Source organism: Amphiura filiformis, chromosome 14, assembly GCF_039555335.1.
Source record: "Amphiura filiformis chromosome 14, Afil_fr2py, whole genome shotgun sequence".
In the NCBI taxonomy this organism is placed as follows: Eukaryota; Metazoa; Echinodermata; class Ophiuroidea; order Amphilepidida; family Amphiuridae; genus Amphiura; species Amphiura filiformis.
In genome coordinates, this window is record NC_092641.1 from 16,542,423 (window position 1) to 16,558,257 (window position 15,835).

Below are 15,835 nucleotides of genomic sequence, written 5' to 3' on the forward strand. Positions count from 1 at the left end.
ATAACTGTATGGACAAAAACCAACAATTATATTTTTTCTTAGATTACCCATTTTTCCACTCCCCAATAATACTTACTGTAAACTCAACCTACCAGCAAATAGAGGCCAGCTCTATCTGCTTTGAAGCCATATTTCTTGATGAGTTTCATTAATACTTCTTCCATCATGTTACAAACCAACTTGGTTACATAATACCAGTATCAAATATATTCCCAACATCTCTCTAATTTGATTTTCTAAATCCATAACACACCGAATAGTTTGGTTGGAAAAACAATTGACCTTTTCGGTAAATCCCATAACCCTTTGCGAGTACACCTAAGAACTCGTCATTTTGCGTAAAATGATGAGTTCTCAGGTGTACTCGCAAAGGGTTATGGGATTTACCGAAAAGGTCAATTGGAGAAATAAACTAATTCTGTTGTTATGATTACAATTGTAACACATTCTACCTTTTTTGGGCGATAAATGTTGTCGCATGGACACAAAATTTCAATTTGCTTTTTGTTCAATTGATATTGTTCCAGATGAAAAATAAACAGTGAAGTGACTGTCCCATAGTAGCAGGCCTGGCCAAGTGATCACAATATACAAGATCAAATTGTGAAAACCCACAACATTTATTATTCCTCCCTTGCAATTTGGCTATATAAGAGCCAAGATCTGATGCTAAAACCATCAGGTTCATCACATAGTGACGGATATGTACAATTAGGTAAAAATCGTAAAATCCATGATGGATTTTGAAATTTCACACAAAAAATTGTTTTCATATTGAGACGGATAACTTTGTCAATTAATGTCATATGTGAGACATACAATTTTACATTTTGGAAATAACTTTCAATGCTCTATTTTTATAAGACACATGAATTGCTATTATAATGGCAAGATTATATAATCTATGCCCAAACAATTCACCTCCACAACATTTTTCACAATGTTCCTTTCTTAATAAATTTATGATCGTCATCTGTCACTTGTGTGATACACCCGATGATCAAATCCGTCACTGTGACACACGTAAACCAAACTATTTGTTATTGCAATTGTTCTTGTTCACCAAACAAACCATACGGTGTGTCTAGATCTTAAACTTAACTTGTTTTACTTCACTCCAGTGCAGCTCATTCTAAAATCCATCAAATATGCAAACATTATGGTTCACCCACAGACTACTTCAGACGAATTACAAACAGTCAAAGTTTCAGCATCATCCAATAATGAGGACTGGTTCAATGAAGTGCGACAGATGAAACTGCCATACACATAGCGTATATTTTTACGGTAGTTTCCGTAAATGCGAAGACAAGCAGCACTCTATTGTGAAGGCACACATCGCTGACATGATTGTTAGACATGTACGATCCAACGACCGGCCAAATAAATATGCGAGAATTCGCAGCATACAAAGCACAGGTACATTTGACTGTTTATAGTTCATCTGTAGTAGTCTGTGAGTTCACCCCTTTCAATGGTACAATACCCAACTGCAATGAGTCTTTTATGTCAATCCATCAGTACACTACATGTTACATACTACCGTCTACAATCTACACCCAAAACCTCTTGTTGAGCCAGCATAAGATGGTTCTGAGTTTTGTGTTATTACAGCTTTGGTAAGATAAATTGTTATAAGTTACTCTTCTCTTGGATGTAAAATCTATGAAAATATCAAGTTTTGATTACTGGAATTTAAACCCTGGACTTCATGTGATTCATTCAGGTGATCTACTCATGCGCAACCAACTCATGGTCTTGATTGCATACATTGTGAATTCAGACGTATATTTTCAGTTGAAATTCCACTAACCTTAAATTCAAGGTTGCCAAGGAATATGTATTATGTTATGATAGCCCTGTTCGTAAGTGACCCTACATAGGTCATCTTTATATTACTGCCAAAGATATTAAACAGTTAACCCCCTGGACACTACTGGTAATCTAACAGCATTTCTGATTGGTCGATAACTTGAAATGCTCATTTCAATTGCCAATAATGACTAGCTATTTATGGTCAATCTTGCATTTGCAGAAGATCTTATTAATACTCTCATTGATTGGTTCAAAATTGGACACAATATTCATTTTGACCAATCGGTAGGTAGTTCTCATGGGGTTAATATCATCTTACTCCAACCCAAGAGTAAATCATAACAATCTATCTCCCAACTATGAGTATGGACATTACATTATTAAGGTCAGTCTTAATAGTAGTTTAATATCTTGCACATTTCTTTAAATTACATGGAAACAATTATGCCCTCTTAGCTCTACTCTGCCACGTTTATCTTTCAGAGTTCTCATTATTTTTTTCTTTGTACAGCTACTAATTTGGTTATTTGAAATGGTTGCTTAGCAACCAACAGGCCAATTATTATATATCCACAACATAATCATAGTACCTCAATCTAATATTATGCCTACAGCATAGGAACTAAGAAACAAAATGGAGTTAAACCTGGCAGAGTAGAGCTATAGAGGGCGCTGTATACAATAGTACAAATAGGGATTAATCTATCCCCCTCATTGCAGCGGATTAGCAAATCCGTGGAGAATCTTGCGTGCCATGTCCACATTATTCTGCGATATATCTAATGCCCTGATGGCTTCTTCCGGTCGGAAACCTTCGTTTACCAAGATGCCGACGAGTGACGATTTGCCACTGCTGCCGCTACTGCTGTTGTTAGACACTGTGCCATTGGTTGGTCGATTCGGGAGTGGTCTTGCATTGGCTGACCTGTTACCCCCTGACTGGTCAACGCCTGGCCGGGGTTGTGTGGGTAGAGGTGGTGGCGTTTTATTTCTTGATGTCTACAAAAAGACAAGATAATAAGAGAAGCATTTGTACATCAACAATGGTGCATCATACATGGAATAAAGCGCAGCTTCTTGGTGCTCTATCATTGTACAACCATTATCTAGTAAGTATCTATTATACAATATCGACTGTGTGTAATAGCTGCCACGTGTAGCTACCATGTGTAAATGTAGATGTGTACAATATACTATGTGTAAATTGCCAAATGTTTACAGGGCAGCTACTGCACCACTTCTGGCACTGAGCAATCAATATTCACTATATAGCTCCAGTTTTTCTGTGTGCGTTTTTTTCTCTGATGGTAACAAATGTCGCATTTTCCTATTTACTGAGATGACTTCTGTTCATTAATTATCTTTGTTCATGTTACTGATATCTTTGTAGCACATTTTTACCACAGCAGTAAAATACTTCAGAAAAATTATCGCTACATGTTTTGCCACATCAAATGATCAACAGACCCTTATTGGTAATTGAACATTTAGCTTTAATGCTAACATTGACTTAAATTGTTACCTGCAAAAAAGATGGGAACTTTGGAGGAAGTTGGTCTAAAACTACATGAGCTAATGCTCTATATGTATCTTGAATTATACAATCAACAGCTACTGATGAATAGCATGTATTGTATATCAGCTACAGCAGCAGATGATGGATGACCTTGTGCTCATGTTGTACTGGTCTGTATTAGTTACAGCAGCTGATGATGAATAGAAATGTGAACTCGCATGTTCTTCTGGTCTATATTATCTACAGCAGCTGCTGCTGACTATCATTGTGTACTCACCTGTTGTACTGGTCTATTAGCAGCTACAGCAGCTGATGATGAATGGCTTTGTTGATAGCCTTGTGCTTTGGCTTTATGCTGTGGTTGATGTCTTGGGTTATGGGACATTGGAGGCATATCGTAGTCTTCTGGTACGCTGTGCTGCCTCGATGCTGAAATAAACAAAAACATGATATTGACACCAGTTCTTCTTCTTCCTTATAAGTGCCTCCCTCATATGTATGAGTATTATCGCACTGCGTACAGACAAGCTGTACTTATTTTTTACTCTGGAACCTAGAGTAGATGAGTGTATTTTGAAGTACAGTCAACATGACCGGGATGATCCCCTGCTCTTTTCGAATAGCCTGTGTCGTTCTTTAGCGTGCACACTACATTAATGTGAGAAAATATGCATGTACACGGGACCGACAGCTTAAAGTGCCCTCGAAGCACTAAGCAAGTAGAGTGAAGTGTCTTGCTCAAGGACACAAAGAGCCGGACCTGGGATTCGAACCCTTGGGTTCACAGTCCTATGCCTTAACCGCTAGGCCACGCTCTCCTTGCTATTCATATAAAGTATGCAAGTTTTGTGATTTTTCAAGGCAACCATCAAACTTAAAAAGAGTGGGTCACCATCCCTCTTGAAGGATTCCCATTGCACACATGGTTCCACAATACAGTAAAACCTCATTATAACGAAATCTGATACAAGAAAAACCCTGTTATAAAGAAGTATTTTTCCAGAACCAAGATACAAAATTCTTTTGTTATTTATTGTTTTTACAACCCTGATATAACGAAATTTGGATATAAAGAACTCATTTTTCTGTCCCTGACAACTTCGTTATAATGAGTTTCCACTGTACTTTTCAAAGTAGTACAGTAATTAAACATACCTTAGATATTTGACCGACCTCTGTGGCAACAAAACAAATTTTAAACTCTTAACAGATTTTTGCAAGTTGACATGTAATTTTCCTTTTTAAATTGATGAAGCATTATGTCATAGGCTGTTTCTAATATTTGGCCCACAAGTTGCATGTTGAGAATGCCCGAGGCCATAGATAATGTTTTACTAACCTGGTTGTTTTGTTTGTGGCGCTTGCCTTGGAGGGGGTGGTATGTCATAATCTTCTGCTACGCTACCTGCCGTTGACCCTGGGGAATGCAACAAAAACATACTACCATTCAGCAAATGAATTTTACAAGATAGTTTTGTCAAAATTCCTGTAATAAGTAATTAGCAATTCACTTCCAGGTTTACACAGCTAGACAACTCCTTTGCAGGAAATCTCAGTTGCAGCTTGTGCCTTTTCTTGACCTGTGTCACTCCTCATGGGCTATTGTTCACTCTAGCATTTTATAAAAAAATGTCTGGATTCCAGAATAATACAGCACAGCAATGGGCTAATCCATTTGAAATCCACACCCACACTGAGGAAGATTGTGGAATTACGTCCAAATTTAACGGTTTGAATGATTCCAGATCCAACCATCTTCATCCACAAAAAAAAAATGGGAAAAGGTATGTAAGATTCTAAACAAAACTTTCTTATTAGAGGCCAAAATGTGTAAAATCTGATTTGAAAAATTTCAACAGTGTTCAACTGGAATTTAACAGAAACTGGCAAACATTTCCAGCTGGATTGAACATAAAATGGAACCGCAAATAAGATGGCAGGGTAATCTTCCACAGGGTGTGTGAATTTTATATGGAAAAGCCAAATACAAACATAAATAGAGGTGACAGAAGGACAACACACAGAACAGACCAAAAAACTGTAACAATTTGCAAATACATCAAGGAATATTCAAAGTCATTTTTAACACAAAGAAAACAATCAAAATGTCTGAAACCTTCCAATCCACATCTTGCAGGTGAATATTCTGAAAAAAGCAAATTCTGTTTGTGAATTTTACTACTTATTCCATCCAATAATGCTTTCCATGGTAAGAAAATGACAATAATATCAGCTGTGTGCATTTCCACTCATGGCTGATTGCAATTGCAAATTTGTACCCAAATCCAGTCGTGCCATCCCTATATATATGTTTGTCACCCACTTGATAAGCAATGTACTACATTTACACAAACAAGCTCTCCATGGCAACCTGGAAATAATGTTCCACTAGCTGTATAATAATCAGTATCCTTACTTACAAGCTGCAGGGAAAAGGGTGCTTTGTTAATACAATGGTAGTTAAAGGAATCTCTTTGCCCCAGCACCAATCCCCACTAGAATTAAAGCAGTCATCAGGTGCACCTGGGCGATGTGTTTATCATCAAGATCAAAGAATCTACACCAAACCAATGTTATCATTATTCTTTACATTCATGCAAGCAACCATGTTGCAAAATACTACTATACTATTTCTGCACTTCATCAATGTCTTTAAATCTTCTAAAACTGAAATCAACTGGTCTTAAATGTACATTGTACAAGCAATTTGTTAATAACACTTTTCCACACCAATTAACATTCTTCACTTTTGGTCCTTTTAAGTTTTAGCCTCAGTGTTTGTGATGACTCTTGTGCCCTTGCAAATAAAGCAGTGGTATCATTAGTCTGAAATCAACTTCCTTCAAGCAACCAACCTGTGAACTACATATGCCTATATATGTGTGCTTAATAGTGCTTATAAAATATTTGTTGTCAAATTTTCCTAAGCTGTAATAAAATAATCAATGGTGCAAGCAATTTGATAACACAAGTTTCAACATACAAGCTGTAACAAAATGATTGGTATCCGTCAGTTTTGATGGTTATTGAAAAGCCTGCTTCTTCCAAATGCATCATTGGACCCTCTTGAAATGACCATCACTTATTGTTATATGTCCATTTATGACATTAATCAACAATTATGCAGATCTTGTATTAGTTTTTGACGTGGCAGTCATGACCATAATCACTAGAAATGGGTACCAATCATTTTGATACAGCTTGTTACAATCGAACTTCCCTTATCTAGACCACTTTAAATAAGGATCTCTCTGTTCCAGTCATGTGATTTTAATGAAAACATGTTTTGAATGCTTTGACAGCTTCACTTTATACTCTGAAGCATTAAGAAAGGCATATCTTATTATCTTTCAGTATTATTTTAAAAACTCATCAGTACTTGTTTGGTGTCTAGATGTGCAAAGCAGAATTACAAATAATTCACTTATTCTGCCAAATATTAGTCCCATCATGGCTGGATAAACGAGGTTGGACTGTATGACTATATTTTATTTTATTTTAGGTATAGTGGTTCTGCTAAACCTTGTGCTAGTGATGATGGTAAAAGATTATCATCATTCTTCACTTTCATTCCTGCTTAGTGCTTTCCTACATGGCTACCAAGACCAATTTTTTACTTTTGTGGCAAGTTGGCTTGTTTACATGTGGCTGATCGACATATAAAGCTTCCTATCCTTAACATATGAAGAGCTTTGTTTAAAACCCTTACATCCACTTGCCCATTTTGAGAACACATCAAAAATCATCCAAAAAATCACTGATATATGGGGGTTTGCAACAAAAGCAGTTTTTGGTGGGATGCTTGGGAATTAAGGATGAGCATCCCACCAAAAACTGCTTTTGTTGAAAAACACCTTATATCAGTGATTATTTTGATGATTTTCTGATGTGTTCTCAAAATTGGGCAAGTGGATGTAAGGGGTTTTGAAACTAAGCTCTTCATATATATGGCCCCAATATTTTACATTTGTGGCAAGTTAGCTAATCACATGTGGCTCATCGAAATATAAAGCTTCCCTATTCTTACATTTAACATTTGTGGGATGTTGGCTCATTTACATATAAAGCTCCTCTGGCCCCAATATTTTACATTTGTGGCAAGTTGGCGTCTTCACATGTGGCTATTAAATCAGAATATCAAGTTCCCTAACCCTTAATATATGGCCCCAATATATTACATTATGGCAAGTTAGTGCTATCAAATGTGGTTCATCAACATTATCAAGATTCCCTACCCTCACAGCACAGATATTTCACTTGTGTGCAAGCTGCTCTGTTTCATAACTGGTGTGCCAGCATTTCAACTTGCCAAGAGATGTTGAAGTATGCCAAGTATAACCAATAACCAATGAATGTCTTACATTTTTTAATCGTGCACACATTCACAGCTAGGCATCCATGTATACAGCAGCCGTTACAAATTGCCTGACACAATTACATCTGTCAAATGCCAATAGGCATGTGTTAAATTTATTACTTGATACCATATATGTTATGCAGTAACAACTTCATAATATAAGTTAATTGCCCCAGCTAAATACCACCAAGCAACAAATTAAAAATATACTAGTCACCTATCGATAGAGGGTGCTTTACACGACTACTGTGTAAATAGTCACTATCATCCAGACTAATACGCCGACCTGTAGACAATGATAATTGAGCAATAATGTAACTATAGGCTGAAAGCTGAGACATTTTCTGGTATAACTCCTTTTAAAATCAATGATAAAATCACAAAATCTTACTTTTATCTCCTTTATTCAACATCATAGTGATATGTCATACCTTAGTTATATTACTGGTTAATGCTTGGTTTGCACACCTATTAGCAACCCACTGACTTTGCATTGTGATCACTTTGATTGTGGTTCAGATCACAACTAGATAACTTGACAACTATTGATTTTGATGTCACACTACGACACACTGCGTAGGACATTCTTATTTTATGTCATTCTTCTAATTTCATTTACAAAGCCATATAACATGTTTCTCTTCCTTACAATTTGAAAACTGATCATCCTCTCCTTATAAAATTTTTTTTTAAAGTACTTCAACCTTTGTTGCCACATAGAGCATGACAAACAGTGGTGGCAGCAGAAGCCCCCCCCCCCTCCGTATCGCCGCCACTGATGACAAATAACATTGCATTCATTGTTGTCAACTGTTTATCATTTTTAACCATACTAGGCTGTTAACTAAAAACAGACAATCTGTTCCAACTGACAAGCAGGGAAGGAACCAACGGATAGATCTAAAATGATATAAGCAAGTCACACTAGGAAAGGATAAAAGTAAAAATAAGGTAATTTGTGGCACTGCATCTAAAGTTGAAATAACACCAACTAGAAATAGAATGAGCACACACTGTCATCTTTCTTTATGGAGTTACATTATATTAATTGGAAACTACAAGGGTTACTTATTTGGATACATTAAAGTCACCTTCTGCTGGTTTAGGCATAACTTGAGGTCTCCGAATATGAATGTCATCTTTGCTACCGCGACGACCTGGAACTGTGAAATTAATTGTTATCAAAATTGTTAATCATAATGTCATCCTTATCAATACATTGATCAATAACATTGTTTGCTGGTGGGAAAAAATACACCAACAATAACACAAAGTTGTTATCAAGATAATTTATGATATATGCATCCCTTTAGTGCCATATTAAAATAATCACATCAGGATTAACATGAAAACAAACACAAACATGAAATGTTGAATGAAAAAAATAGAGAGTTCAGATGCCATATTTGACATGATCAAGGGGAATGAGTCGGATGTCGCTAATATTGTTTTTGAGATATTGGCAAAAACAGTGTTCAAATTCTTTTGTTTTATACTGTTTTCAGCCATTGATAAATTGCTCATAACTCAGTCACCAGATGTCCGAATTTGATGGGGTTTGTATCAAAATGTAGCATTTATAAATTGCCAGAAATTATGTAAAAAACCTCTAATTGAAATTTGCGGACTCATTCCCCTTGATCCTGTCACATTTGGGTGTTGTTCAAGAGTGCAAAATAGTGTACCTTCAAATTATAACCCTGCTTAGCAAACAAGTGTGCACACATTCTGGGTGTAATTCATTATGGTGATAGTGAATGATAAATGCTACATGCACATGTCCGGGTCTTATTTCACAGGGGTATTACCAGGGTTATAGCTAGCCCAAGTTGAGTGCCGGCTAATTTTACTATCCAATTAGAGGGCTGGCTCGGGGCAAAATCTTTTTAGCGAACACAAGGGATCGGGGAATAGGCTAGGGGGTATACACCCCCCCCCCCCAAAAAAAAATGTTTTTGGTTTTTTACTCTTTTTATGATGAATAAAACATTTGTGGGGAAAAAAATTTACCGGCGTGGCTATAACCCTGGGTATTACGTGATATGATATGATCCACTCAAGCAAATCTTGGCAATTTTGAAAATTTAGTCATAATTGCAATATCACTGCCACTTACATAGGCAGACCTGCCAACCTATCTACTCAAGTCAGAAAGAGGGACATTGAGACCAAAACCTTGTGCATGTACACAAACCAGGTACCGACAAATTCAATGACTTTGAGGTGTGCAATACTTTCAGAAATCAGAAGGTTTTGCAGGTCTAATTTTATCACAATAGACTTAAGAGAATGCTATAGCAAAATTTGTAAGTGAAATTTGCATCATTTTCTGCTGTTCTTACATTTAAATTTGCCATCACTACATTTTCAGAAAGCAGGACTGTCCCTCTTTTTCACTTTGGTAAACCCCAAATGAGGGACAGTCCCTCAAAATGAGGAACAGTTGGCAGGTCTGCATAGGCTCTATTATCTATAACTATCTGGCATAATTGTTGCTTAAGTTGTATTTCAAAATGCAAGTTTCCTTACATTTTGTTGTTTTGCTCTTTGTTTTCATATACTGAAAAGATGTGCCTATGGCATATATGGGATTCCTTGACATAACTTAATTTTAGGCATAAACTAAGAGTGCCCTCCTGTAAAACTCCCACCAGCAAATAAGGGCACAGACCTTAATTCTTGTTGGGATTATCAGAGGGAGCTCTCTATTTGTTCATGAAATTTGCCCTAAGGTAAAGGACGTATCGACCCCACATGCATGTACACCATCGTTGCAGTATATTTCAAATTCCAAGCTTTGCCATGTCACTCATGAAACCTCTTCAATTGTAATGGGCTTACGTTAAACTGACTGAATAGGCTGCAGATTTTGTAGCAAATGGCTGCAATTGAATACCATATTAATTTCCTGATAATGCCCCTGCTATGATAAGTTAAAGGGGCATTTTATGATTCCAGCATCCTCTTTTTGGGTAACATACAATTACATGCATAACAGTGTCCCACAGCCATGTTATAATATGTCTACCAACAGACGAAAAATACAAATGGGACAATGTCTTTGTCAAACAATTGAATCTGCAAGAAAGTTTATGCACACGAACATTATATAGTCCTAGGTTTCCGCTGTATAATAATCTTGACTTTTTTGGAGTAAAGGGAGGATGAGGCTGTAGATCATGAAGTACCCCTTTAATGAGCTAGATATGAGATATGAATGAAATTATAAAACATAAAATAAAATAATAAATGTAAATTGTCTACATTCCCAGACCAGGCAGCATGTTAGTTTTACTTTAATCATTACAATGAGCTGCAAATTCAGAGCAAAATGCTAAAAATAGAAGCGACATCACATAATGTTTTCTATATGTCCTTATAATGAAGCAAGTGAGAAAAAAAGTTCAGGGTTTGAAGGGTCAGAAATTGACGAATACAATTATACACATTATTTCTGTAATTTGCATTATGACCACCATTATAATATTTCATAAGTTATAAGGTAAATTATTCACTAACACTTTATATACTGTAAAGAACATTTGAAAATCTGGTTTATGTTAATGTTATGTTTTTCAGTTTGGCTTTACAAGAGAATACAACTTATGTTGGCTTTCCTTGGTTTCAATAATCAGGATGAAGGTTTTTCGTAAGTGGCCAAATTGGAAAATACATTGATGTAAACATATATCAGTACACCCCTCATATTAATTCCACTTTTATAAACCCATGGACGAAAAAGACAGCAGACCATGTACAACCAGTCTAAGTCTCAGCATCACCCGATGAGGGCCGATTATTCCATGAAATGCGACAGGCAAAACTGCTAGCACTTATCACATAGGCACGCGAGGCTCTATCATGCATATGTGTAGGCACGCAATGCTGGAATAATTGTTAGACACAGCACGATCGATCGGCCCTCATGAATATGTGAGAATTCAAAGCATACAATGCATGGGGACTTTGAATGTTGACACATGATCTGTAGTAGTAAGTGTATGAGCTCCATTGTTAAAGTAAAATGGCTGAAATTGGAAATTCTGAATGATATGTTAATTTTCCACATGCCCTTGTAAGTTAAATATTGTGACTTTTTAAACAGGACGTGCTGCAATCAAAGTAAAATGGTTGAAACTGAAGAAAAAAAATCAAAATGAAGAAGTAGAACAGGTGTGATTAATCGAGTTATCGTCAACACACAGTGCTGTTGGAGCTCTATATCTATGTTGTTGGCTTGGGTAGGAGGTATTGATAGGGTTAGTGCTCCATGAGGACTATTGCTGATAACTCAATTTTGCGAACAGGTGCATTTGAAGGAATTGTAATTTTGAATGATCATGGCTGGAAATGCAAATACAAATGTAAAATTACCCGCATGCCCTTATGATGTGGGTAGCTTATAAGTGATGAATCCAAGTCATGATTGATGTGTGAATTTAAATAATAAATGTGGAAATCACCTGCTGAGTTTCCCAAGAGAGCCTTGTGTCTTTCTGCACTGCTGTTCACATATGGTGAAAACGTGTCTGGTTCAGCACTAGCTTTACGGGCTAAAGAACCAGAAATGATTGCTTGTCACTAATTAATGCTTACAAAATAAATGGGTTATTCCAATTGAAATACATACACCACCTATGGAATGCATGACCTTAATCTCCCACACAGGGGGTGTGGATTTCAAATGGAGCCAACCATTCAGGTAACCTCATTTGAAATTCACACTCCCTGTGTGGAAGATTAGGGTAATGTCTTCCAAATGGGGTGTATGGATATCAACTGGAGTAGCCTAATATCTAGCAACTCCTACACAGGGGGTGTAGATTTCAAATGGAGTCACCCATTTAGGTAACTCCATCTGATATTCACACTCCCTGTGTGGAAGATTAAAGTCACATCTTCCACAGGGTGTATGGAATTTAACTGGAATAACAACTTTTATCATTATTCCTGGTTTGAAATAATACAATCATGCTAATCTATATACCAAAATCTGTTTTAATCCAGACAGTTATCATATACCCAAATCTTAACCCTTTTGCTCATTCCAGTGGCGCAGCAAAGGAGAAAGCTGCCCCTCCCCATGGGACATCTTGCTCAATCTGTGGTGGCCAGAAGTCCTAGCTAAGTCCTGGCTATATGCTATTGGTTCAATGCAATTGCAGAAATAACCATTTCAAGAACTGAAACTAATGAATACACGTATATCCAGTTACCGTTTCCTCAAAATTAATAAAAGCCTAACTTTCAGTGCCATTGATATTTTAAAAATCTTTTAAGCTGAAAACTATCTTTATATTATAAAACAAGGAAATTAAATAAGAAAAGACAGACTCTGCAAATGGAAGTGGTATTTTTTATACTCAGACCTAATACTCTAATTACATTCTTCTGTTGAATTCCTCATGTAATGTAACTTACTGAAACTTAAAGAGGTATTGCACGAGCAAACATTTAGAATAAATTTAACATTCCAAAGTATCATGTTCAAATTTAGAGTATATTTCCTAATTATTCAGAGTTTCTGGTACGCACTGGTGATCATTGTGTGGAAATGCGACGCACTCTCCTTCACTTCTATGTGTTAGATGACCAATGGGTTAAACATCGTGTTGTCATTATTGCTGTTCAGCCAATCAGTATGATTGTTTATCACTTCAGCTTTCACGCTTTTATATGTGATGTGATCAGGCAAAATCAATCGGAACTCCGAAATATTGATTTTGAGATGTAGCCAAACAAAGGCAATATTTTCTTTTGTTTCCTATAGTTTTGGAAACTCTTTAATTGTTCATATTTTTGGAACTGGTTGCTCAATTTTAATGGGGTTTTCTGCAAAATGCAGCTATGCTAATGCTTTTTACTATCCTACAAGAAACTGAGAATGTAATATTTCTGAGTTCCGACTGATTTTGCTTGATCGCATCACATATGCTCGACACACAGTTCATATAACTCTGATCAATTAGGAAATTTACTATCATAATGCTACCTCTTTCTCTACAAAGTCATTTATTGTTAATTTTTGGCTTTGTAGAATGTATCCTGTCAATTATATCCCAAAATGTTCAGTTCTAGGTATTAGAATCAAGATATTCTATTTGCAAAACAAGATATTTTTGAATCCAAACAAATTAGTGCTGTCCTTTTCTGGAATCGGGAGCACTCAGTGTCTGCCTTCTCTTACTTGTCTTCTTTGTACATTAAGTGTTGGAATTTTAATCAGAAAAAATGATTTATTTGTTCACACCTGCTTCGGTCACTGCACTGCTATTCTCATAGGGCGGATCACCAGATTTACGAGCTATATAACAACAACAAAAATGTGAGCAAAAATGTCATATCTCTTATCTGGTAAATCTTCAATAACAAGGTCACATTATGTTGATAAACAATACAATTTAAAGCCTAATATCAGCAATGATAACAACTTCAAAGAATAGTGTATAGAATGAAGGTTTTGGAGTTGACAGATAGACACAGCAGCTTTTTTCCGCAGCGTCTAATACAGCGGCTAAAATTTGCCCTACAAGAAACGAACAAATCCTGCAATAAAGCTTATCATTTGAGAAAAAAATCGCAGCTGACAACAGAAGCTGCCAGCCGAGAAATGAAAAACACTGTGGAGAACTAAAATGCAACCCCTGTTGAAGCCAGGTGCCGGATTTACCATTGGGCCAGATGGGCCCCGGGCCCACAAAATTGCCATGTGGCTCTTCCTTTTTAGCCCCCAAACACCATGACTTGGGCCAAAAATAGGGTAAAATTGCCAAATTTGTGCACGCTTTGCGCGCACTGGCCAGTTATATAGCTAAATTCACCTTCATTTTGGGCTAAAATAGTCTGAATTTGGAATTTGTTCACGCACTTTGCGCGCAAATGTCCTAGCTGATTCTTTCTCTTTAAATTATAATGCTCCCGCCGACACTGTCGATCTATACCTAAACCAAAACTTGGCCACTTTTAGTGCACATGCCTTTCTCACAGTTAGTTGGGCCTCCAAATTTTAGCCTGGCCCAGGGCCACCAGAAAGGTAAATCGGCCCTGGTTGAAGCAGAGAAACGCCAGGAAAAATGTTAGATACTTATGTTGATAAAATGGTACATAGTTTTCACTTGAGGGATAGAAATTAAGATCTGATTGACAGGGCTAATTACAGATCACACACTGTTTTGCCCAATTCTTACTACCAATTATGCGTAATGCTGTTGTCATGTTACTACACACTATAACGCGTAAGCCTCATACTTCATTGACTCGATCGCAACAGTAGATTGTGCAAGCAGCAAGACAAGAGCATTTAATACAGTGGCTACGTAACATAGGAAGTAAAGAACGCTCTCGTAAAAGTACTTTGATAATTTACTTTGTATTTTCTGGTATCAATGCCCACATAATGAGGACCATCTTTAGATCAGGTAATGGTAATTTGATATCACATTCATGTTTCCTTACATTTTAGTTACAATTAATGTTAGTTCTTTTGTTTTCCCATTACCAGCTATTTTTCCTTTCATCATCTAAAGCTATATTATGCAGAGATGCAAATACTTTCAGGGTTGCCAAAAATTTCAGCCCTAATCGCCAGTCAAATAATCAAAAAGTCGCCCAATTTTCCTCTAAACCATTTGGTTTATATGGGACAAAAAACTACAAGTCGCGGGAGCCAATGTTGAAAAGTCACCCACTTTTTTCCTTAACCATTGGTTTCTATGGGACAGGAAATTGTCAAAAGTCGCTGGACACTTTTCAAGTCATCCAATTGGGATACCAAATCATGGGGTTTGGCAACCCTGAATACTTTCAATTAATTAAGTGCTGATTGAAAAATTAAACAATAATCTCATTTTCAGAGCTCAATGTTCATCACCTGCATTGGCTTTGTTGCGTTGTGGATTACTCTTGGCATACGGTGGAAACTCTGCAGGGGGTACACTTGCTGTATCATCTATGGACACAAGAAATGTCATTGTTAATTTATAATATGTTATGTTTGTACAAAATTGTTACTTTTTTCCTTATACCTGCTCAAAACAATATCATTCTATGGAGCACTTCACATGGCAAATATATATTCCTTTCCCTACATGTACAACAAGTTTGTTTATAACAAGACAATCATATAAGTGAACAAATTTTTAATGCTT

At 36.6% G+C, this 15,835-nt stretch overlaps 1 protein-coding gene across 1 annotated transcript in view; it reads right to left on the bottom strand.

Annotated features, from left to right (window-relative positions):
* Positions 1-343: 343 nt before the first annotated feature.
* Positions 344-15,835, bottom strand: part of LOC140169774 (uncharacterized) — an 80,855-nt gene continuing 65,363 nt past the window's right edge. The window contains exons 14-19 of the mRNA XM_072193078.1: positions 15,559-15,636; positions 13,939-13,992; positions 12,152-12,241; positions 4,671-4,748; positions 3,609-3,760; positions 344-2,814 (exon numbers count right to left, since the gene is read on the bottom strand). Coding sequence (XP_072049179.1) covers positions 2,527-2,814; positions 3,609-3,760; positions 4,671-4,748; positions 12,152-12,241; positions 13,939-13,992; positions 15,559-15,636 — 740 coding nt within the window. The 3' untranslated portion in view covers positions 344-2,526. The remainder of the gene's footprint in view (positions 2,815-3,608; positions 3,761-4,670; positions 4,749-12,151; positions 12,242-13,938; positions 13,993-15,558; positions 15,637-15,835) is intronic.